This window comes from Leptinotarsa decemlineata, unplaced genomic scaffold (assembly GCF_025532065.1).
Source record: "Leptinotarsa decemlineata unplaced genomic scaffold, Ldec_3_MD MMD2_tig00026299_RagTag_RagTag, whole genome shotgun sequence".
NCBI classification, from domain to species: domain Eukaryota; kingdom Metazoa; phylum Arthropoda; class Insecta; order Coleoptera; family Chrysomelidae; genus Leptinotarsa; species Leptinotarsa decemlineata.
Window position 1 is genome coordinate 3,944,411 of NW_027412676.1, and position 25,968 is coordinate 3,970,378.

At 33.8% G+C, this 25,968-nt stretch overlaps 2 protein-coding genes across 2 annotated transcripts in view; one reads left to right on the plus strand and one right to left on the minus strand.

The window, feature by feature from the left end:
- Window positions 1–1,338: 1,338 nt before the first annotated feature.
- Window positions 1,339–24,904, plus strand: LOC111505515 (liver carboxylesterase 1). The gene is made up of 10 exons (XM_074180720.1): window positions 1,339–1,471; window positions 1,520–1,765; window positions 1,824–1,977; window positions 3,614–3,678; window positions 11,156–11,405; window positions 16,189–16,361; window positions 20,844–21,066; window positions 21,129–21,365; window positions 21,420–21,581; window positions 23,756–24,904. Exons 3-10 carry the CDS (start codon window positions 1,866–1,868, stop codon window positions 24,835–24,837), a joined length of 2,304 nt encoding a protein of 767 aa, XP_074036821.1. The 5' UTR covers window positions 1,339–1,471; window positions 1,520–1,765; window positions 1,824–1,865; the 3' UTR covers window positions 24,838–24,904.
- The window catches only part of LOC111505511 (uncharacterized), a 48,060-nt gene continuing 46,936 nt past the window's right edge, over window positions 24,845–25,968 (minus strand). The window contains exons 6-7 of the mRNA XM_023160336.2: window positions 25,044–25,229; window positions 24,845–24,994 (exon numbers count right to left, since the gene is read on the minus strand). Coding sequence (XP_023016104.2) covers window positions 24,894–24,994; window positions 25,044–25,229 — 287 coding nt within the window. The 3' untranslated portion in view covers window positions 24,845–24,893. The remainder of the gene's footprint in view (window positions 24,995–25,043; window positions 25,230–25,968) is intronic.

The window sequence follows — 25,968 nt, forward strand, 5'->3', positions numbered from 1 at the left end:
TTAATCAATAGCTCTAAATAAAAAGTAAAAAAAGTTGTTATTTGTGGTATACAATAGAGTGGTTTCATAATTTTTCTCGAAAATAAGGCCAGATATGACGAAAATCCATTAGACCAAAAGGTTGTATTTTTAATTGTTTGATCTGAAGAAGATTGAAAACTACAAATAACAAGGAAGTGGCTTACTTTTTTCTCTATATTATTGGCTTTGGTGCCCGCTGAGACGCCACTGGATCTAATAATTTTAATCTACTATGGGCTAAATAAGCGCCTATTACTTCAAGTACCTATAACAAATTTCAACCAAATCGATTTAAGGATATTCGTGATATTTCATATAGTTTTTTTCAAATTTCAACGTCCAATATCCCAAAAATGAGCAACTCCTGACATATGTTCATAGAAACCTTTTTTCTTGAAACAACTTAACAAATCACCCTCTGAAGTTTCGTACGGTAGTTAGGAAACAACTTGTAAAAAAGAAGGAAATGTATTCTTTGCTACTACAAATGTTCTGTATTCTCTAATGAATACAGAAGATATAATGGCAGTTGTAATCTTCAAGTGAGCAATATTGACTTTCAATTATTTCAATATTTTTCGAGGTGTTACCTCAGTTAACTTCCTTTTGTTTTTGTGAAAGAGCGTGCTGAATAGGCAAATATTTTATAGATCTGCTTTATATGTAAGAAAATATATTTATTTGAGGATTGTATGTTATGAGTGTCATAGAAAACCTGTATACTATTAGCAGTTTTTCGGTAATATTTATTTTTCCTGGTTATTTCTTTCTTGACTTTAGTACTTCCGTTCTTTCAAAATCACGTTGTTTCATAGGTGTACTGATCGGTATCACTACTGGTCAGTTAGTAGACAGTTGCTCGAGTTCTTTTTAGAAATTGTCATGTTAATACAAGTTCGTTTCCTGCTTTGGGATTCGATGGGTGACTTGTATGGCACTCATACATGATACATGTGTATGAGTGAGTACATCATGTGGGTTGTTCAGATGTCAGACCTTGGTTCAGTTGCTACCAATCGCATATTAACAGGTACAGGAAAAACTATTTTTTTTTAATTTATTTTTGAAACTGAAGTGAATGAAAAAGACAAATAAAATTGATTTACGGGTTCAGCCCTCATCCAATTTTAAATAATATCATAAAGTGGCAAATATTTGTACCTATGTATTCAAATATTCTATAAAACTGGTCATAGTGATATTAATATTTTATAATATACCGTCAAGACAAAAAAGTATAACAAATTTATTCAATTAAATCAGATATATATATATATTTAAATTTTTGAGACAGTAATTTTCAACCTGATAAATGTATCTCCCAAACCGGATTACTATGTGGGTGGAAATAGATAAACACCAAATTTGACACTTCCTGTTCATATTATCTTTTTTTAAATTCATTGTGCTGTGAGGTTTCTCAATGGAATTTAGTTTATTTCAATGACAGGTAAGATATGAAATTCGTTGAATTAAATGTTAACATAATTATTTACAGAATGTTTCCATCTCACTTGATTCTTTCTTTGTATCTCTTTCTTCAATTATTTGTGATGAAAGGGGCCCAAGGGTCAAAAGAATAGTGGGCGGGCGCCCTGCGGATCCACCTCCAATAGACGATCCTGCAGTTTTCACACATTTTGCTGGTAAATCGGCACGAGTACAGGGTGTTTTAGATTTTCCCCACTACGTTTTCAGAGGAATTAAATACGCTCACCCACCTATTGGAAAAAATAGATTTTTGGTAAGACACCAATTCTTCATCATAGTAATTGTAAAACTTGCTATTATGGTTTTTGCAGCGACCTCGGCAAAAATTTTTGGAAGGAACTGTAAATGCTACAATGTATGCTCCTCCATGCATCCAACCCCGCCCGGGAACAAATTTGGTGGTTGGAAGTGAAGATTGTTTAGCCCTCAATGTGTTCACACCAGAATTACCTACAGGTTCAGAGGGTAACTATTTGTATTTTGTATTCTCCAAAGTAGTCTAATTTTCAATGAAATCTATTCTATTCTTCATTCTTTGATAGGAACAATTCTCTCTGGAGTATACAGGGTGTAACTAAATAAGTGTAAAACATTTAAGGAGGTGATTCCTCTTCGAAAAAAAGATAGGATCTTTCATATAAAGAAATTTCATTGGAGCATCCCTTGTTAAGATACAGCCCCTTAAAGGGGGTACATAAAATTTGTATAACAATTTTTTTCACAAGCACTGAAAAAGTTACAATATTGAAATCAACCTGACGTTTTGTACTACCAAAAAGAGACTTAGCCAGAAATTTATTTGGTTTATCCCATGATTGTAAGGGGTGGAGAAGGCAACCCCTAAAATTTATTTCCAATGTAACTTTTTGTCTTATTATTTGTTTACCATTTAAAAATGTATTTCCGATAGCCTGTTTCATTCTAAACAAAAAATGTCTCTTGGGTTTTTTGCCCAAAATAAACCAGTTTGCAGCAAAAAATTATTTTAGGAACAACTACAGAGATACATCGTCATAAATGTGAAAATACGAAACTAATCTATCTAGTATATCGCTATTAGCGATAGTGACAATTAAATTGGTATGACGCTGTCAGTTTGTGAATTTTCGAAATTGAATTAATACTAATTGTGTGTTGTTGTTCTATTCTTAATTTGTTATTTTAATAACTCGTTATTAAAATGGTATACACAAATGAGGAAATGGCTGATATGCATTACGTTTACGGTCTGTAGCAGGGGAATGGGTTAGAAGCTTCTAGAAGATATGCTGAAATATATCCCCAACGGCAGCATCCTTCACATAGAATATTTGCTTGACTTCATCAACGATTACGAGAATATGGTTCATTCGACAAAAGAACGCAGAATTGTAGTCGCCATTGAGAAGTACGAACACCACAGCTTGAGGAAGCAGTATTTAATTTGATTGAAAAACAACTAGAAAGATTGCTTTCCAGCTAAATGTTGATCATATGACGGTATTTCGATTTTTAAAGGAACAACTCTTATACCCTTACCATCTGCAACGAGTACAGGTACTGTTACCGCGAGACTTTCCGAACCGTCTTGAACTTTGCAATTGGATGCTGAAAATGATTAGAAGAAATTGTGACTTTCTGAAGACAATAGAATTCACAGACGAATGTAGTTTTTCTCGGGACAAGATTATTAATTTTCATAATTACCACATATGGGCTGATGAAAACATGCACTCACGCTATTGTCGAAACTAACCATTAAGAACAGTTTTCTCTTAACGTGTGGCTCGGAGTTATTGGGGATGATTTAATTGGGCCTCATTTTCTACCTCCTCAATTAAATGGTGAGGCATACGTTCAATTTTTAAGAAAAGTGCATCCAGTACTGCTGGAGGAAGTTCCTTTGGGTATCAGAAGGGATATGCTTTTTATGCATGATGGGGCCCTGTCCATGGGACGTCCACATGGACTTTTATGCGGGCTTTGATTCGTTCACTTGCTCGCCATTGACATAAAATGATCTATTCAATCGATGAAACATTGTCGTATTTTTGTTTAATCAGAACTGTTTTTATGTAAAATAAAAAAATATTATAAATAAATAATAACATTATTATTTCAGGGTTGCCAGTGCTAGTTTGGATTCACGGAGGAGGATTTAGGTATGGTTCTGCATCTCAGTATGGGGTATGTCATTTTTTTAAGGCATCATCATAATCATACCATTCATTGAGACTCTCGTTTATCTTTGATATTTGTATTTTCAGTTTTTTGTCGGCTTGAAGAGAAAGTTGTAATCACTACTTATGTACTTTCAGAGGAGTACAAACTTTGCATTCATAACTAGGTTTAGTACCCTTGACAACATAATTATAAATTCATACATTAAAAAGGAATCTATACAAGATGAACTACTTGACAAGAAACAATTCCTATTTATATTATTATAATTCCAATTTCTTCCTTGATGATTGGGTCGGGCCATGTCTCCGAAGCCCCGATACATCATCAACCAATAATCACTCTCCCCACCGTGAGGTAAGTGATCTTTGGGTTCGAGAATCATTTGCCAAGAATGACAGCCTTCTGCTTTTGTACGGTCAAGATTTCTGCCTTAGAACGGCAAGCAGACAAGATCTTGAGATCCGAGAGTTGGGAGGGAAGCATTCCACCAAGACTCAAAAAATAGAACAGTCATCTTAATAAAGTGGTAGGGATAAAGTAAGAGTTACTGCTATTGCGGCTATGCCTCAAAAACTTGTCTGTGAAAATCTGATACTGAAAATCTGATATCCAGTAATTGCAGCTTGATAGGTAGAATTGAAACCTCTGGCTTAAAATGAATCTATTAGAACAATTTTCCCACATCAGAACAAAATGCTGTCTCTCGACGCGCGTTTGGCACCATCAATTGATGGTGCACCAAATTAGCACCATCAGGTGATGACTAGAAGTAGTTGAAGTAATTGTTTCTAGAAAACTAATTAACTTTGTCAGAAGTTCTAGAGAGCCTTGCAATCTATTACAAAAAGTGCTGGTACCATCCAGCTGTCTATCTGTTTGCCCTGAAAACTGCAGAAAGTTAGTCAAAGCGACTTTTTCAATAGACCTTATCGAAGCTTGACTTCACAACTAACCGCAGTTGAAATCTTTGATATACCCAGTTTTAGTTTTCTCTTGATGTCATAATTGGCGTCTTCATGAGGGAAGAATCACCACTTCTACCGACTGTCAAAAATTTGCAAAGTTAGGAATTCTGAATAGCAAAAAATAGCATAAATAAATGAAATATAAGGTGTTCTCGATTGGCATTTGTGTAGATCGATTTTGTTTCGGATACAATTGTTGTTCCAATTGATAATTAGTATCAAGCCATCAAATATTTAAAAAAATATAACTACTCTACAAGTTGCTGTCAGTTTTACATCAGTCACTGATGATACCAAACGCCAATCGAGAACACCTATGATTTCAAGACATGTGCCATCTTTAAATTTTCATGTGTGGCAGGCGTTCAATGAATATTAAACCACTGATAGCATAAACATGTTGATCTGCTGAAAACATTGAATGCAATCACTGTTTCATAAAGTATTTTCATGTACTTTCATTCCAACTTAAAATATGGCATTGGACATTGAAGGGCTTCATCCCTTGCTTCTAGAGTTTTGGTCGTATTTTGGAAAATTTGAAATCAACTGATTCATGTCGAGTAGCATTTGCAAACTTCTGAGTTTTAACAATGACATCAGTCTACATCTATGAAGTTTGCTGTTTTGTTTTCAAAAATAGGAAGTTTTTTGAATCAGAAAATTAATCACATCTACGAAACTCGTAACAAACAGTTATTAGTTAGTTCCACCAAAGCATTTAACAAGTCTCTACCAGAAAGGTATTTATTACAATTGATGTAAACTTTTCAATAAACTACCTAATTCGATTAAAGAATGCAAAAAATCCGTTAAGTTCAAACAAGAAACTAAAGAACTCCTTTTTACGAAAACTTACTACAGTGTTGAGGAGTTTCTAACTGACTCATAACACTTAATTTCTATTTTTGTTTATTTATATAAAAACATGTAACTGTGACCCCTGTCTAATTCAGCATGTACATTTTTGTATATAACATGTAATTCCTACTTCTCTGTTCACACCTGACATATTTGTTTTTATTCACTTTATATTTTATTCACTGTATGTGCATTGTGTATGTTGTTTATTATATTATTAAGTTAATTTTTAAATAATGACAATTCCGATAACCATTCATCTGTTTTATGATGTAAAAATTGTATGTATGAATGCTTTTCTGGTATGATTCAAATAAAAGGCAAAGAAAACAATATCAACAAAAAGACAGACATCGACAACCTCAGCAAAATTTATTCATTTTTAGTAACAAAAATTAAAAACCTGAATACATCCTGTAATATTTACAAAATATAAATCACCATGATAAACGACATTAAAAAATTAGAAAAAGTATTTCACATTATTCAATGTCAAAAAGTTGTCATTTTCATGTTGAAGACTTCTTTCAAAAATAAAATTTCCAAAGTAAATATCCTCACATCCGTTATTATGTTATATATATATATATATATATATATATATATATATATATATATATATATATATATATACAAAACTTGGAAATTATCTTTGGGTGATCAAGAGAACGGAAGTGTACTCTTATAACACAAGTTATTCCAATATTTCGATGAAATTTATTATCATCTTCAGGGAAAAGCTACAAATGTTTTTTATGATGGTGATACAATATAAAAATTATTAATATGAGAGGTCACACAATGTTAATTTAAACAATTGAAATATGTCAATATAATAAACAAGTCATTAAATTAAAAGAGGTAGACACAAAGAAGAATATTGAATTAAAATTTACTAAAAATCGTTATTTGTTCTAAAATTATGGATTACCGGTAAAAGCCATGTGGTAATCGATGCAAGGTACAAAGTTTTCTATAAAATAAACAGTAAACGTTTGTAACAAGTTTACAGGGTACATTATTATAACATATTAACAAATTAAGTGTGGAGATTCGGCGAGCATCTTCCTTGTGTCAAAAATGTGTCTACGCACATGTTCTAAATATTCTGAAGTGAAATAAAAACAGTTTTTTTTAAAATATTTTTTTACAACTTTTTTAAAACAAAACATATTCATATTTTTAATATTGGCAGGAAGTGCATTATACAATTTAAAATCATAGGAGTTTTTTTGTGATTTCATCAGCCTGAAACGTTGAGGTCTAATAAAATTGCTGTTACGTGTATCATGATTGTGTAAACTGGATTGCTTGAGAAACAAGGGGGCCCTTTTGTGAATATCTAATAGGCTTGAGTAAACATACAAAGAAGGCACCGACATAATTTCATGAGTGATGAATGATTCACGGCAAAAATCCCTAAAACCGATTCCAGCAAGAATTCTCAGAGGTTTTTTCTGTAATATAAAAATGCATTGGGCATCACTAGAATTTCCCCAAATTAGAATACTGTAAGAAATGTGAGACTGTATGAGCGAGCAAAATACTATTTTCAACGTAGTGAAATTTGTTATTGGTTTCAGCTGTCTGAGTAAAAATAAGGCACTCGATAGCTTACTTTTCAAACTTGAAATGTGGCTTGACCAATTTAACCTATTGTCCAGAGTAAAACCCAATAATTTGACACACTGGAATTCAGGTAATGACAGAGCCATAGAAACAATCATGTTTTGTGATTTTTCGTTTCAATCAAACCCAAAGAAAACCTCTTACAACATAATATGACGGTTTTTCGAGTAAAATGCTGTGGGAAACACAGTCAAAGACCTTTGGCAGGTCCAATAGTGTGACCCCCACAACCTTCCCTGACTCAAGTCCCTCAACTATGCCTCTGACAACACTCATAGTAGCATCGGTGGTAGAGCAGTTTTCACGAAAACCAAATTGATAACTGCAAAAAAATTTGATGATTTCGAAATATTTGGTGAGTCTTTTCTTAACAAATTTTTCAATGATTTTTGAAAAGATACTTATAATAGAAATAGGTCTGTAGTTATCGACAATCTCTTTGTTACCTTTCTTGTGGAGAGGTATCACTTTTGAATATTTGAAGATTTAAAGATTAGATTTATCAAATTGGTAAATCGGACAAGACTAATATCCTGAGTTTCCTTAATAATTCGACTATTTATTCCATTGATATCCGGACAAGCTGAATTTTTCAAAGATGTAATGATTTTTTGTACTTCATCACATGTAACAAGAGTTAAAAAGAATGAAGAGCCAGGAGAGGGAATATTTCTAAAGTTCACCAATTCAGAGATAGGCAGATTAGGTAGGGATTTTACGATATTGGCGGCTATACTTGAGAAAAAATCATTGAAGTCATTTTCAGTTAATTTCTTTGAGAAACACGTTTGTTTAGTCATCTTTCTGTGAAAATTCACAATGTTCCAGCTAGCCTGAATTTTTGTTTTCAGCTTCAATAATATATAAATCATTTTCTGATTTTTTTGTATTTCTAAGTTGCGTATTGTAGCCTTTTTTGAATTTTTTAAAGTTACTTATACTTTCAGGTGCATTGGTAATGTCACATATAATTTTCAGTTTTGATTGATTATTATATATTTATATATTTTACTATTAATGTAAGTTACAAAAAGGATTTGAAGCTCTATAACTTCTGTTTAATTATCTGCGAGCGCTTTCGACAGCTGGTCGTGCTGTCATCCTCTAGGCCCTACTCTATAAGATAGGGGCAATTACCCCGACACCTGTTTATCGGTTGGTCGAATCGTCCAAACGAAATTAATTTCTGCTTTTCATAGTGGGAAATAACTTCGATGAATCTTCCAAGTCGAAGACGTTGTACAGGTGCTTGATGGTTTTACTTCAACTCTCTGCGCGACATTAGCCGGGTGGGTTGTTGTTTTTCCGTTGGGTATCTGTCACACGTACCTACCAAGTCGTAGGTCTGCATGAGAGGAAAGGAGCAACCCTGAGCACAAACATATATATATATATATATATATATATATATATATATATATATATACCGGGTGTCCCACATTTTATGTGACAGGCAATATCTGGTTTGTTGAAGAGAATACACAAAAATGTTACATACAAAAGTTTTAGGAGTTCATGAGAGCTATATTTTGATATAATTTTTAAATATACAGGGTGTTTGGTGTAGGTGCTACAGACTAAAGTAATGGTTTCAATTTTGAGTTGTGGAATTCAGTCAGGAATCATTTTGAATATGAAACAATTGCGAAATTGAAAGAGGTGTATTCGAAAACAAATCTTTAATTAATAACAATGTAAATAATATAACTTGATAAATCATAAGTCATAAAAATTGTTCAAAGTGATGCCCATTAGATATTATACAGGCTTCGAAACGTCGAATCACTTCTCTCGTACAAGTCGCTCTTATAATATCAGGCGTAATATCACTGCACGCTAGTCGAATTTTCATTTTCAGATCATCCACATTCAAAGGGGGAGTAGTTAAAACAATATCTTTTAAATAACCCCATAGGAAAAAATCAAGCGGTGATAAATCTGGGGAACGAGCCGGCCACCGAATTGGACCCTTATTACCAATCCTTCTATTTGGGTACGTTCTATCCAGTAACAACCCGTGAATTGTGACGAGGAGCACCATCTTGTTGCCACCAAATTCCTTGTCGTTCTGCTATGGGAATATCTTCCATCAACTGGATCAAATCATTTTCTAGAAAATGTAAATATCGCAATCCATTGAGATTTTCATTGAAAAAGTAAGGTCCTATGATGCGGCCATTGAACAATCCACACCATATATTAATACCCCAAGTAGTTTGAAAATTACTTTCGCGGACCCAGTGGGGATTTTCTTGAGACCAATAGTGACTGTTATGTCGATTCACAACTCCATTATTGTTGAATCGCGATTCATCACTTCACAAAATTTGACTGAATATGTTAGGACTTTCATGTAATATTACCTGAATACAAGCAATGAATTCAAGTCGTGGGTTTCAAACCTTGTACCAACTTAATTTTGAATGGGTGGTATTTATTTTCTTTCAGAATTCTCTGTACATTAGATTTACTCACACCGACTTCTTCTGCAAGAGTATGGATAGAAACATGTGGATGAATAATAATATAAGCCAACACATTGATCTCTAAATCTTCAGTTCTAACAGATCTCGTATGAAAAACATGAGGATTTTAACAGTTAGTGGTATTTTCATTTTAGAACTTTTGAAGAATATACACAAAGCTCGTGACGACCATATGCGTGTAGATGAACTACACAATTATGATACTAGACAGAAAGGCAAATATTGCGTTCTCTTCAGACGCTTAAATATTAGCTTAAATTCACCTACTGTACTTGGCTTAAGACTCTATAATCGACTTCCACAAAGATATAGATCCTTTTCAAACCGGAAATTTCTTATTGAAGTGAAAAAGATACTAATTGATCTGTGTCCCTACTCTCTAGAAGATTATTATGAATTAATTTTTTAAAGAACAACCTGTAAACATGTATTATTTCACTATCCTATGTTAATTGTATTTTGTCTGCAATTCTTGTTATGCATGTACATAATTTATTTTATTTTATCATTTTACTCACTGTACTTTGTTGTATGTCTATATGTTTTTTGACTTGTCCTATAGCTGTATTTGCTCGAATGGATAAATAAAGAATTGAATTGATGACGATGCTTTATAGTAGAAGGAAATGACCTAGTTCGCAATTTTTCTACAACTCTCGAAAAAGTCATTCGTGACGGAATGGGTCTGTCTGGAAAACGTTCTTGGTATAGACGTTGTGCTTGACGGCAGTTTTTCTGACATTCCCCAAAAATTAATAACATATCAATGCAATCACTTGGACTAAACGCGAAAGGCATACTGGAGTTTTCGCACAAAGAACACAGTTACTGTTCTGCAAAGAATCACTGAATCGAACTGACAAGTAGATACAATTCAACAACATTTGTTACTATGGCATCAACAAGCATAAGCTACTTGATGAAATTGTGCAATATAAAGCAATTCACCCTCAAGTTAGTCACATTCTCAAGAATTTCAATATTATATTCAACTGATATCGATATCGTATCGTAGAGGTGAGAATAATGGTTTGTATTCAGTAGTAGTCTAGTTCAATTTAATAAAAGATATAGACTGGATTCGTGTACGAGTAAATAAGTTTTTTGAAACTTTATATTTAAGGAAAAGTGCAATAACTCAACAACGCCGTAACCGAATTTCAAAAACCAAACATGAAATGATATCAGAATTTAACGTAGCATCTGAATATGTAATGATATACAGGGCGTTCTATTTTAAAAAATGGAATTTTGGTCTGTAGCACCTACACCAAACACCCTGTATATTTAAAAATTATATCAAAATATAGCTCTCGTGAACTCCTAAAACTTTTGTATGAAACATTTTTGTGTATCTCCTTCTACAAACCAGATATTGCCTGTCACATAAAATGTGGGACACCCGATATATATATTATATTATATTTTCAATTTGACCTTTTCAATTTCAGTTTTGGTTTTACCTATAAATTGAGCCCATATCATTTATTAATTGTTTCAATCATAACTTTCGACTGTAACAAACTTATTTTATTCCAGGTCAAACATCTAGTGGGAAAAAGGTTAGTTGTTGTCACAATTCAGTATCGTTTGGGTTCGCTTGGATTCCTCAGTGACGGAACAAAACATTTACCAGGAAACGTTGCTTTATGGGACATGGTTCTTGCTGTTCAGTGGGTGAGAAATTACATCGGATTTTTTGGTGGAAACCCTTACAGAATTGTCGTAATGGGTCATGATACAGGAGCAAGCAGTGCACTCCTTTTGACTCTGTCAAATATAGCTAAAGGTAATTTCTTATGAACACGCACAGTAATGCGAATATAACCTTCCTCTAATTATAGTACTTGATAAATTATGAATTTTTTGCCACTAACATGAATTTTTCTTAACAGATTTTTGCAAGCATGAAAAATCAAATCATCTTGGACAAATAATATTAGTTATTAGTTGATTCAGATATATTATAGTTATTTTTGAATGTGATCAACGTTTTCTGTTCAGTGCTAGGACTCTCATTGCATAAAATGCTGCTGTACAGGTTACGAGTTAGAAACCAAAAAAAGGAAACATACAAAATCATAAGACAATACAAACATTTAAAAAATTGAAGTAGGAATCGAATACAAACTTCAGAAAGTAGAAATAATTTAGAATCTTATATAAACCATACATGTACTTCAAAGTTTGTTCTTTGTCTATACAAAGAACACTTTATGACTTTACTAATGATATTCTAAAGTTTTTACTTTAAAAATTCTTTACATTCTATAAGAGAACTAATATTTCTTGCAAATCTTTCATTTTCTACTTATAGTACGTAGTACAATACATAAAAATGGTGATGAAAAATATTTTACATTTATTGGTCCATCACAGAACTTTCGGTATTGTATTTTCGAAAATTATGAATGCTTGTTTGAATTGAATTTGGAAATGAGAATTGAAACTTCCTAAGTTTTTATACCACTTTTATTTGTAACTAATGTTACTGCAGTTTCGTCTGAAAATGTATTGTATTCGTTTGAAAATGTCCTTGTAGGACGAAACTGCAGAAACGTTAGTTACAAATAAAAATGGTATGAAAACATAGAAAGTTTGAATTCTCATTTTTCATGATGATTTCCTACCAGCTACATTCATGAATCTAGTGAAGTGAATCTATTGAAAACACTTTTTCCTCACCAGAACAAAATTGCTGTCTCCCGACGCGCCTTTCGCTAACCAAGTTAGCATCATCAGGTTATAACTAACACTCTTAGTGGGGGAAAAGTGTTTTCAGAAGTAAATCTCATAATTAACATACAGTGTGACACACTCAAGATCAAGACACCCCTGTATTTAATACAGGCGTAGACCTTCATGAGCCGCACTTTTCCGAAATACTTAGTCTGAGTGCCGGCCTTAAACCCAGCCATCTGCGTTTCCGCGAAAAGGACAAATTCTCAATATTGTGCTTCGCGTTGATGATACTGAAATAAGTTATTTAAAAAAGTTGCTTGGAAATCGATTTTGACCCTACATACCGAATTTCAACGCAAAATTCATATTTTAATTGTTTTTGATATTTTCATATTCAGGTTAGGTTAGGTTAGATCCAAAGTGAGTGGGTCTATTCGACCCTCAACCGCAACCCGCAAGGGTTTATTGTGGCTCACACCTATTCACACTCGACCAAATAAACCCAGCTTCTTAACGAAGCCGATTAGTTTGTATAGTGAGTGGTCTTTCAGGTCAGATGGTAAGAGTACGGCTCTGCCGAACCCTAAAAACCTGATTCGGTCCCCAGCGGGGCAGGCACAAAGAATGTGCACTGCTGTTTCATCATTTTCCAAACAGAGGCAACTTACACTGTCCTCCGACAGTCCGAGTCTCTGCATATGATGATTCAAATGACAGTTACCTGTAAGAAGGCCTGATAGACATCATATTTCGTCAACTGTTTGGTATCAAGCTTCGAAGGGTGTATAAACGCCTTGGAGTAAGCCAAGCCTGGAAGATTCTGCCAGAAGTCCATAAATCTTCTTGCCATGCAGGTGTTCAATGTTTGTTTGGCAAAGCCTAAAGCGATGCCAATGAGACGTTCTGGTCCGATGAAGCTGCTTGCAGCACGCTCCTTTGCAAGGGAGTTAGCAGGTTCATTGCCTTCCAGGCCAGTATGGCCAGGAGTCCAGACCAGAGAGCCGGAGCCGTTTTCTGTAAAGCCTTCGGCCACCAGGCAATTGCTTCTTAAGTGATTGTTGTTCTGACAATCATCACATAAATCCAATGGATTTATTTGTGACCTAAACCCCAAGTTTTACCACAAATCCTTCGACATGTCCATAGGGACAGTCTGGTTTTTCCAAGTGAGCGTTCCAGGTGAGTTTTTCATCAAGGACAATGACAAGATATTTCAACTCCGTTCCAAATGGAATGACCTCACCATTGAGGGAAAGTGGCGTTAAATCGTACAATATTCTCCTCCTGGTGAAGGAGATTATCAAAGTTTTTTCTGGGGTTGACAGATATCAGCTCCCTCGAGCACCAACTGTGAATAAAGTCCATCGTGCTTTGTAGGATATTACAAGCTACCCTTCCCGACGTGGACCTTGCCAAGATAACAAGGTCATCTGTTTAAACTTGCAGATCTACTTTTCTTCTGTCGAGGGCATCAAGCAGACTATCCATCAGCAGCGACCGCTGAAGGGGAGATGGTATCCCACCTTGAGGGCAGCCTCTGGTGACCCTGAACCTGATGGCCTCGCTTTAAAGAGTCGTAGTTGCAGTTCTGTTCACCAGCATGGCATAGAGTCTGTCCGATAATATTTTTATTGACTTGTGTATGAGGTTGGATTCTTCCAATCTCTCCGCACACAATTCAATAGCGTAAATTTCCGCTTGAACTACCGTCGCATAGGTTCCTAGGCAGCTTGATATCTCTGTCCTGGGTCTGCGACTGAAAACACCTGCACCAGAACCTGAAGGTGTTTTTGATCTATCTGTGAACCGACAACTATCTGCTCTTAATATTTCCTTCTCCCGGAGGATTCAGTCCTCTCTACTCGGGAACAGTACTTTATGAGGCAGTTCGTAATTGACAGTTGAAGGCATAAAGTCAAATGTCATTTCCAGAATGCTGTGACTTCCAGTGTCAACCAACAGTCTGTTGCACTCTGCATTAAATTGATTTGTGCAATTGGCAATGTGCACAAGTCTATATGCAGTCCATCTAGCCTTTCTCTACAGAAAAATGTGAAGAGGAGGTAGATTTAGAAGGATCTCCATAGCCGCTGACGGTGTGGTACTGATGGCACCACTGATGGCCAGACAAGCCTGTCTGCTAGCCAGAGCTTCGCCTGTCCATAGGGACAGTCTGGCTTTGTGTAAGACTTTTTCCAAGTAAGCGTTCCAGGTGAGTTTTTTTTTCAAGGACAATGCCACGATATTTCATCTCCGTTCCAAATGGAATGATCTCACCATTGAGGTAAAGTGGAGTTAGATCGTCCAATATTCTCCTACTGGTGAAGGGGATTATTACAGTTTTGCTGGAATTTCATATTCAAGTCTGATTTTAAATCCATGGTTCTAAATAAGAAGTTACGAAAATAATAAATTCGTAATAATATATAATGCAAATAATATAATGATTTTGACTATTTTTCATTTCTGTAGCTTCTTATTTGGAACCATTGATTGAAAATCGGATTTGAATATGAAAATTACAAAAAAAAAACAAATTTCCAATTTTGGATTGAAATTCGGTATATAGGTTCAAAATCGATTTACTGGGTTTAAGGCTGTCACTCGGGCTAAGTACGGTCCATGAAGGTCTACGCCTAAAATACAGGAGTGTCTTTATTCTAAGTGTGTCACACTGTAGAAAAAAATTAGATTCACTACTTCACATCCCCACTTTTACTATTGATATTTTTCGAGGAAAGTTGCTGAATGGATATTAAATATTGAAATTATTTTTTGAAAATGCATATTCTGATTGAATAATAGAAATTGTGACGATCTTTAAAAAAAATTGATTCACACAACCTCACTCTACTCCTGCCATTTCCGGAGAATTTTTGCGGAATGGGTAATAAATAGTGAAATTATTTTCTACTTATATAATAAAAATTCAGCCGATCTGTAAAGAAAAAATTGATGCATCCCTTAACACCCCAGTTTTAATCTCCATATTTTCAGGGAAATATTGCGGAATGGATGTCAAATATTGAAATTATTTTTTGAAAATGCATATTCTGAGTTGATATTGAGAATTGAGGCAATCTATACAGCCACGAAAGAGCGTCTCCCTCGTTTCACCAAATTGTCCTTCTTGCCACCTGACCTGAAAGATCATTCACCAAATGAAGTATTCGATTTCAATATGAGTATAGGATTTATTTGATTGTTTTGAAGTTATTTGAATAGGTAAACCTTTACGGGTTGTACTAGAAGGTCAAATACACCCAATCACTTTGGACCTGCCCCCCATTCAGAATATACATCAGTTTTATGGGCAGTGAGAATATTCAATTGTTGAAAGAGTTCAAAAGCTATCAAATAAATGAATTCCTTTTCTCATTTTGCTTTCTTGCACTTAATATATACGAGAGTTGAAGAAAAATTATCTGGTATATAGTAGTTGTATGCCGAGTAAAATACTTAACAGTTGCAATATTTTGTAAGAAATAACAGAAATCCTCATATTCAGGAGTAATACTGTTGAAATGAAAAGTCACTTTGGGTTGGGCCTTTTTTATTGAAACTTTGGTAGGATGAGAACATTCTTTCTTATAAGTATAAGTGGCTAATTTCAATAGCTGCCATTAGATCTGAAGTTTATTGAACCAAAGTTACATACTATTCAGTATAAAATGATATTGACATTTTATCGAATGATAGTACTTCTATTAGTAATCACCATGATGTTTGTGGAAAATACATGAAAAAATTTTGCTCAATCGTCTTGGTTTTTGAAAACTGGATGTGTATTATTCAGTTCGAAATTGTCAATCAAAAGTCGGAGTACGAAATCAATGAGAAATTGTAAGCATTGAAGCATACGCATATCAAAATATTCTTGAATTTTACAGGATTAACTTCTGGAATAATAGCCATGTCTGGAACAGCAATTTCACGCTGGGCTGTAGATCATACTCCCCACGATACAGCTCAAGATATTGCCAAACAAAATGGTTGTCCAACTGTCAATGCTTTAACGATGGTCAAATGCCTACAGTCGTTGTCTCCAGACTCAATAGTTAAGGTAAACAAATCTTCAAAGTGAAACAAACATTTTTGGTTCAATGTGTATTCATTAATTAGTTTCCTCAGTAAATAATCTACTATATTGGTTTAAATTACTCAGTCAATTTTTTATTGAGATCTAAGAGCACAACTTATTATGACAATCGTCAGATATAGTACCTTTTTTATCTTTCACTGCGTGAGTCTAAATACCAACCTCGTCATGTACTAAAAAAATACACTATACTTAGACGAATAAATATTCATTGAGTAGGAAATGATACTAATATACAAAAATAGCAATAAAATTCTGGGAAATTCAAAATAAAGTAATACAAATTATGAAATTATGACACAACAACAAAAATTAATTGGCGCTCCGGGGCGACTTCATTGATTCCAGTGGCGCATTTGCTTTTTCAGCTGCAGGAAAACCCGGAAAAACCTGCAGCACCACATCATCTGAGTAAATAAAAATAATAGCCCATTAATTAATAGGAGTAAGAATTCGAACTAATTGAACTAAATAATACTGACTGGACTATAAGTAACTTTCTACAAATAATGCATTTGAAGCCTTTATAAAAGAATTGACACACTCTAGGACATGTCATGTTCTAGAGTGTGTATAAGGTATAAATGTAAATGAAAACTAAAAAAAAGTTGGGTGAAGAGAGAACTCCAGAATAAAAGCAGAAAGTTGAGAGAATTGCACAAAAGAATTAAAGAAGGTGGAATCACACGTTAAAAGGTAAGACCTCGTTAGTTCTTAGCTTGCACTAGTTTCGACTTCTGAGCGTTGTCGTTCGTAGGGGTGCGACAGCTGGTTAACGGAAAAACAGAAACAGATGTGAGCGATGAGAACTACAGATGAGAAAATAGAGAATACACAAATGAATTGAAGAAGTTAAAAACAGGATAATACGAAAATCAAATAGAAATATGTGAAAACGAACAGAAAGCCACATGGTATATTGTAGATAGTTTCAAATAGTTTCAGAGGGAAAACTAAAATTGACAAAAATAAAGATTCTTCTTGAAGCAAATGGTATTCAAATCAATGATGCAACAGAAGTTGCAAATAAATGTGCTTGTCAATTTGCAAGAGCAGCCTCTGTAACTCTGTCAAGACATGTAGGTCAGAATACGTCACTGCCACATACGGCCTCAGAATTCAATGGAAACTAAATGTTAGAAACAACCTAAACTAGTTTCAACAATGTATGAACTGAAAAACAAAAAATCGAGTGGACTAGATGATATAATAATTAAGGTTCTGGAATATGCCATATTTGAAATTCTATTGAATCTTGTTAACTAATTAATTTTATACACTTACACACACACACACTTACATGTATGCAAGTCTCTCAAAAATAGTTGAGTACTCAGTTCTTGTGTTTTTAAACTCATTGAAAAGCGTTTTTTTTTCGTTTTTTGAAATCCAGCATTGCTTTTCATTTGAGTAAATTTACTCATACTTTGACTTTGTATAAATAAAAGGTTGACCACTGTTAACGGTTTGAATATTTTGCGTCAGGCCATTTAACTGCATTCAATATGAAATCGATAAATAAGCTAGTCTTAGAATGGTTTGAATATTGTGGTAGTAATCAACAACCGACAATACATCAAATTCTGAATTTGGTCAAATAGATTTCTTCATTCTTCTCAAACGTCTCTCAGAATTTGGTTTTTCAGCAAAATTGGTGAAACTCATGTCAAACTATCTACTCGATAGAAAACAGTATGTAGAGTATGAAGGCTTCAAATCTGCTTTATATACTCCCAGGTCCGGAGTACCCCAAGGCTCGAATTTAGGACCTCTTTTGTTCTTGATTTTCATTAATGATTTAACTGAAATAATAAACAGTTCAAAACTGCTCTACGCTGATGACCTTAAAATATTCAAGGTGATAAAAAATTATGGAGACTGCTTAGACTTACAGTATGAATTAGAGCTGATATATGATTGGTGTTCCAAAAATCGTTTGAATTTTCACATTGCTAAATGTCATGTATTGTCTTTTTCCAGAAAGGAAAGTCTAATACAATTTACTTACGAAATTTATAACAATACCATAAGTCGAGTTAATGAAATGAAAGACCTTGGCATTAATTTTGATCAGAAATTCACTTTTGTTTCACATATAGACCAAGCTGTTTCGTCCGCTAGTCGAATGTTGGGCTTCATAATGAGGAACAGCAGAGAATTTAGAGGTACTAAGGTGATAATCACGCTATTCTATGCTTATGTGAGGTCCAAACTAGAATATGGGGCGATGATCTGGTATCCCATTTATAATTCTCACATACAGCAAATTGAAGCTGTCCAAAGAAAGTTCTTGAAATTTTTGTCTTTTCGCACTACAGGTATTTACCTCCAAAGGGGATTTGGTTATTCCATCCTTTTGAACCAATTTAATATTATATCACTGAATACACATAGACTTCTCATTACGGTCACATTTCTATATAATTTAATAAATAATAACATCTCCTGTACTCCGCTCCTACAAAAAATAAATTTTTATGTATCACGCCTCAACTCAAGATAAGAGAAAACATTTCATTGTCAGAGTAGTAGAACAAATGTGAATTTCAAAATACCAGTAAATTTAATGTGTTATAATTTATATAACTTTCATTTGTTTTATCTCAACCTTGTGAAGGCTAACTCATTATTAATATCATTTGTAATTTGCCAATTTAATAAGTAATATGTGAATTTAATTGAATTGAATGTTATTTTTTTATTTATTTTCTTTAACATTTCCTCTAATTGGGTGTACACCTCTTGGAAATAAAATGCTATCTATATATTTGTCTATAATCAATGGCCGATTTTCCTAGGGATCCATATCATATTTTGCTAGTTTTTTATGTAAACATGATCGACAAATTATCTAAACGTATACAGTCGGGTCGACAAAAAAATACACATGCGTCATCAATAAAATACACAATAAAACCCATTTTCTTCAGTTCCACCTGAGAGCCGTCTGACTTGTCCATGTTTTTCAAGTCTCCGGAAAACACTGCGGCCTCATGGACTTATTGCATTTTTCCCCTCATCTTTTTCATGACACTCATTCAAATAATCTTGTTCCTCTACTGGTTTGTACAATTCTCTTGGTGGACCTATGTCATATTCTTCTGGACATAATTTAGGTTGTCCATAAATTGTACACCTGCTGATGTCTCACATTCGCATAAAATGTGACGAGCTGTCTCTGTCCCTTTGTTACATTGCCTGAAGCAAAGGTATCCATTGTGCAGCCCTATTTTGTTCAGGTGTCTTTATTATTATTATTATTCAGTGAGAATCCTTTAAAATTGAGTTTACAGCCCAGTTGATGTTTTCCAAATCTACCACTTTCTTTGCCACCTGCCAAATGTAGGCCCATTTGGGGGCCTCCGGTTCTGAATTTGTCCAGGACTTCGGGTATCAGATTTTTAATATCTGTACCTGGAAAAACTCTCTCCTCCTGTTTTTCTGTTCTCCCCAGTGTTTGTTCCGAAATTATTTATCGAGAATTGAAGTTATTTTGAGAGTATCTAGAGTCTGTTCAATCTCCTCGCATGGCCTCCCCCATGAGTCTCTCTTAGATTTCTTCAGGGCTTTGCTATTTTTAGTTAGGACCTTTCATATTGATTCCATACTCCTGATTTCCTTCCGTGTTGTAGGCTTTTCTAGTTTGTGGTCTCATTGGTGTCTGATCTTTATTCCACCAGGGGACATGAACATGGAATAACCAAAAATTGTGAGCAACTCATGATTGGTATCACTCCTTGTTCTCTTTATTTCGATATCGGAAAAAAATCCATATTCACAAAATATGCCCAAGTAAATATTTTCTTCAAAAACAATAATTTTGGCCTGACTTGAAATTAATGAATGAGCTGGAACATACATGTATTCATCTATCCATCCTTGACGAAAATTCGTAACGTATTTTCACTAGTTTTACAAAAACGCAACACGTGTTTCGCCATACAATGCCTTCTTCAGGCTTCTACTAGTAAAGACACGCCCGTAGAAGCCATTGTATGGCGAAACACGTGTTGCGTTTTTGTAAAACTCTTTAGGGAAAACAAGTTGCCTATATAATAGACTTTTATATATTAATGAAGAAAAAAAAAGATTATTGATAAAGTTCCCAACTCTAACTTAGTTTAGACATGTTTACGAAGATATGAGTTGATTTATTTTTGAGTCAATGTACCACTGAAATAACTTTTAAATGAAAGTTGAGGCTCATTGGAAAAGTATAACACTTGAAGGAGTTGTATCTTTTAATTTCTCATTTCACTTCTACACATTGTCTTGTATTGTCTCTTTCCTTCTGAACAGGAAATTAAATGTTTATATTGTAACAAAATATAAATATAGTCACTATTTTTCCAGGAAAAAATAAAATTTTTGGAAACAATCCCATGAGATTTTTCAAACTAATATTGCAGAAATATTAATAATGTAACTAGTTTATTTTATTCAAAGGGTGATTCTAACATAGAATTCCAACGGATCCAGTCAAAGGGGTTCATTTCGGGACTGTCAGGTGACTTGGGCTGTGCACCTGTAAAAGAAGGGTTTAACGACGGTAGGTCTCTGCCAGGTTTTGTTCAAGACGAACCAATGAATGACATGGAAAAGCAAAGAAATCCCAAAGTTCCCCTACTAACAGGCATAGTAAAGGATGAAACTAAGAAATCAATAAAAGGCAGGAGTGACCTACTAAATTTTTTTGCTGAACATTTTTATTGTTTTTTTTTTTATTTTTAGGGTACTTAAAAACTGATATTCTTCAAAAGTTGAATACGATTCCCGACTTTGTAGATAAAGTTTTAGTAGAAAAATTGAGGCAATTTGTTCCTCTCAAAGTTAACATGGACATTGTTAAAAATGTGAATGATCTTGGAAGTTCTCTTACTAGTTTGTTACCAGTCAGTTTTAAAAATTATTTGAAACACAATGCAGACAATCTTTTACAAACGCTGGACAAAATTTCTGATGTGACAAGTAGGTGAGAAAAACTTTTGATCAATACATACTTGATTATGCTGATTATTTCAGATGATGCACTATTTAATGTTCCGGCTTTTCTCACAGTTGACAGATGGTCAAAAAATGGTGCACAGACCTTTTTATACAGTTTTGAACATTCAGGAAAATTGAAAAAAGGGAATTCTTTTCTATTAGGATCTCCACTTATTGGTAATTCCACTAACAACGCAGGTATGAATACATTTATCATCCGTATTTGAAATATTATTTTACACCATATGAAATACACAATTATACATATAATTATACCAAAGTCAACTCATAGTCTCAATATGCTTCAGTAATACACAATATTATTCATCATATATCAATACATTGAATTTGTTAAAATTGATTGCATTTTGGAAAAATACTTTCAAATGGAATGTTCACATCGATCGATCATCATTATTCATGCTGCTATAAGAATGTTATGGAACAGATATTTATTTTTGTTGAAATTATGAAACCCTCTAAAGGGAAATCTTGTTAAGTAAGGAAAACCAACGAATAGTTTGTAAAACAGTACAATTTGAATTCAATATCAGAGAAAAACAATTATGTCAAGACAGAAGCAACATCTAGAAGCGAAACAAAAACAAGAATGAGACAAACAGGAAATTCTTCGGAGATGCACCAACACTGCAGGTTGATTTTGAAGATGCTTTAAGAGCGGTGCCTGTGCGAAAATGGTGTTTTCCTTTTTGATCCCTGTAGATACCTAGGTTTTGGTATGTGAGGGTAAGCTTTACATATACTTTTCACCCCAAAGAAAAAAAGATGTTGCCCAATGTGAATCACTACTTTCGCACAGGCACTGCTCTAGGAGGGCCTTGAAGGATTTTCCTACAGTACTTGTGTTTTGTCCTTGAAAAAAAAAGAACGAATCAGGTCTCCTGTTCCTCTCACACAATAAGCCTCCTCTCACTCTCTACACAGTTTTCGGCTATTATTATTGTTTATCCATCGAGCGTGGATACAGTTTGCGATGCCACCGAAGCTGTGGATTATTCTACATAGTTTTTGAACTCATTGGATTTGCTAGGCATACCACCGCATAATTCACAACTGTAGGTTGGATCGCTCCGTAATTTGAATCGAACACAGCTATGTAACTGCACACGATTAGTCATTAAAAAATTAATGAAAAACTTTGTCGAAGCCAGCATTTCAAACGGCAAGTTTCGAGGTGAAAATATATTCAAAACACGAATCCCTATTACACCACAGATGTGCCAATTCATTTTAAACGTGTGCAATTTCCAATTAGATTGGCATTTGCAATGACTAGTAATGATTCCTAACGCCAAACAATGTCCGTTTGTGGCTTGGATTTGAGCACACCAAGTTTTTTACACGGACAGTTATACATAGCATGCTCTCGAGTGATCAAACTATCCAGTTTGTTTGTGTTAGCTAAACATATGGACTAACGAAAAATATTGTACACCCTATAGCATTAAGACATTAATGTTATTTGTAAGTGTTATTCTTCTGATAGAAATAATTCATGTGACAAAACAAAATAATTCATGTGACAAAACAACGTTTGCTGGGTCAGCTAGTACTATTTTATATTATGATAGTAACACATCTGTAGAAAGAGATGTTTTTTTCAACACTTTTGAGGTTAACTTCAACATATTTTTGACAGTTGTCGTTATGCTGAAATTTAATTCTTTTTTGTTTTATTGGAGCATACCTCAATTTTTCTCTTAAAATCACAATGAAACGTAGCTAGACAAATAATTTTAGAGTTGAAAATATTTCGAAGTCTCAAATGAGAGATTTAAAATAACGTTATTTATGCGGTTCTATTAGTTGGGGTATGTTTCCAAAAGTTATATCCAATAAAGGAGTTAACCAGAAAGTGCACCATCTATTTTAAAACACTGGGATGAAACAACATGAAATCGAATTTCCTTTTGTCAACAATAATTTAACAATTCAAAAGGATTATTCTGAATTGAATGTTTTTGTTACTGAGTTCGGTTGACTTGTCGGCTTATCATATGAAAGACAATACAGGGCTTTAGAATGTACTGTTGAAATAGATAGGCAATTGAATAAAAAATTATCGAGTCCTCAGAGAGAACATTCTACATTGAATTGATTTTTGGTTAATTTCATCCTTAATGTATTCTGTATTTCAATTCTAAACTGAAATAATGATCATGATCATCTTGAACTCTCAATTTTTTATTCATTTCAGGGTACATAATTAAAATAACTTGCAATTGAAATACAAATTTTTTACAGATAAGGTTTTGATTATGTGTATTTCAACTTCAAAGTACCGCACAATGAGAATTGAAACAGTGAATATATTGATTTTATTTAATAAAATATATTTTCCACAATTTCAGAAGAGAGCAACGACACAGTTAGTCATGGAGATGATCTAGCATATTTATTTGATGCATATGATATTGAAGGAAACTCTCTGGATACCGATAATAACATAAGTGAAGATGACAAAAATGTCCGAGAATTTTTCACTCAAATGATAGCCGATTTTGCTCGACACGGTGCTCCCAAGGTGAACAATAAAATTATGTCACCATTTTCCAGCGCCAAGAACAATTTTCTTCGAATCAAAGCAAAGCCTATGTTGGCGGAGGGTTTCAAATTCTGCGAGATGGCTCTGTGGTGTAACATAGCTGAAAGGCTGAAAAGTACTGCTTGTGCCTTTTGGAATGGAGTTAATGAATTTATAAACAAAACAAGTCTTAATAACTTGGCTCCCAACAAAATATTGGAGAAAGTCAAGCCACTCGACGTTTTAGCAATGGGATCAGTAAAAAAACCGCAGGTAATGGACTTTGTTAACGGAGGACAGACTAACAATGTTTTTCCAAATTTATTTGGTGGTAGCAATGAAAACCTATTGTCGCCCCTAAATGGGGAGAGTTCAAGTGGAAAGAAAAATTCTTGGGGTTTGTTAGACAGTCAAACAACTAATAATATTCCGAGAGAGCAAAAAGGGCTTGCAGCAGGTACTGATAGTCAACAGATGAACAAATCCAGACAAAATATAAACGGAAGTCCAAGAAATGATTTTATTGACAATAAACTCGATACTAACACCAGTAGAAATATAAATTATGGACAAAGTTTTGGTAATATCGAAGATTCAGTAAATAAAGTTTTTGGTACCAACCAGAAAAAATATCCTGATTCACAAAACATTGAAAAGTTGGTAAATAATGTTTTCGGTTCCAAAGGTACAAATACAGATTCTGACAGTAACCCTGGTAACATGGAAGAATCAGAGAGTAAAAATGTAGGCAGTAATGGTGTTAGGGAAAATCAAGGAATAAATTCAAATGATATTAGCTATAAACAAAAGACATCTTCGCCTAACTTGTGGGGAATATTTGGGAACAAAAATCATGAGAACTCTAGAGATAGTAAGCCTACTTTAAGTTTAGGGGGTATCATAGGGTGAAGCAAAAGAGTTTTTATAAAAGTGTATTTACAGAATTATTAAATAAAAGTTCATTCTTATTTCATTATTTTCTTGTATATGTAATTGGAAAACCAAACAACTCCTGTGAAGAAATGCATCAGCGCCATTAGTCGAAAACAATTTTTGAAACTAGAATCTGAAAAAAAATTATTAATATACTATTTTTTTGTAACTCGTATTCTTACCAATGATCAGAAAGAATAAAAAAGCGAATCCACTCATGATACTTATTAGGTTGAACTCTTTATTGGTTTCTCCTCGTAGGGTTAAACCTAGCAGTGGCATGCCAATATACTGCAATGTAGCTATGCTAATAGTTACTTGGATAGCTCCAAATATCAGAATATTTGATTTATCAGAATCTGAAATCACTGAAAAGAAAATAAATTTTAACAAAGTCTTGAACGCCAGAAAAAAATATTCCCAAAAACACTGTTAGTGTTTTTGGGTCACATGTTATTGCCAAAACTTCAATAGTACAGGAATAATTATATTAAGTAATTTTCTAAAGTAAGTATTCTAAATAAATGAAAATATGTAATGGATAAAAATAGTCCCTCTATAATAGATTATTATTTTACCCTGAATAATATCTGAATTGGACAGGTATGTTGCGTTCCTCAACGTACCTTGGTATGTTGAGGAACGCAATAAATCTATACAAGAACAAGAAAAACTCTCAGGCTAGAAATACTACTTGACAAACATGACATTGACAATTTATGTATATCCGACCGATGGAGAAAAATAGAAATGGAGATCCTAAGTTTCAGAATCTACAGGATAATGAATTCATATTATCGAAAAGCATTCGACTGTGGTGGTGTATGTGAAGTCGCAAAAAACATGACATTTCAAAAACTTGATTTTAGCAAAGTAAGTATGTATTGAAAAACTTGTTGAAATATGTTGCACATAAATCAGTCTACCCAGTATAGGAAAACCAAAATATGTGAACCTAACCTAACTTCTATTTCAAACTTTTCATTAATAAATTGAATGGCTTCATGGATAGCAATTATAATAAAAAATATTCATATTTGATATGTGAGGATATGAACGTGGATCTTCCTTTCTTCTCATTGAGTAGCACCCCTCGTTGGTATTCTA

Coding starts and splice junctions, on each gene's coding strand:
- LOC111505515 (XM_074180720.1), top strand. CDS start 1,866: ATGTATGCTCCTCCATGCATCCAACCCCGCCCGGGAACAAATTTGGTG. Junction 16,362..20,843: donor CTCCAGACTCAATAGTTAAG/GTAAACAAATCT, acceptor TTTTATTCAAAG/GGTGATTCTAACATAGAATT. Junction 21,067..21,128: donor AACTAAGAAATCAATAAAAG/GCAGGAGTGACC, acceptor TTTTATTTTTAG/GGTACTTAAAAACTGATATT.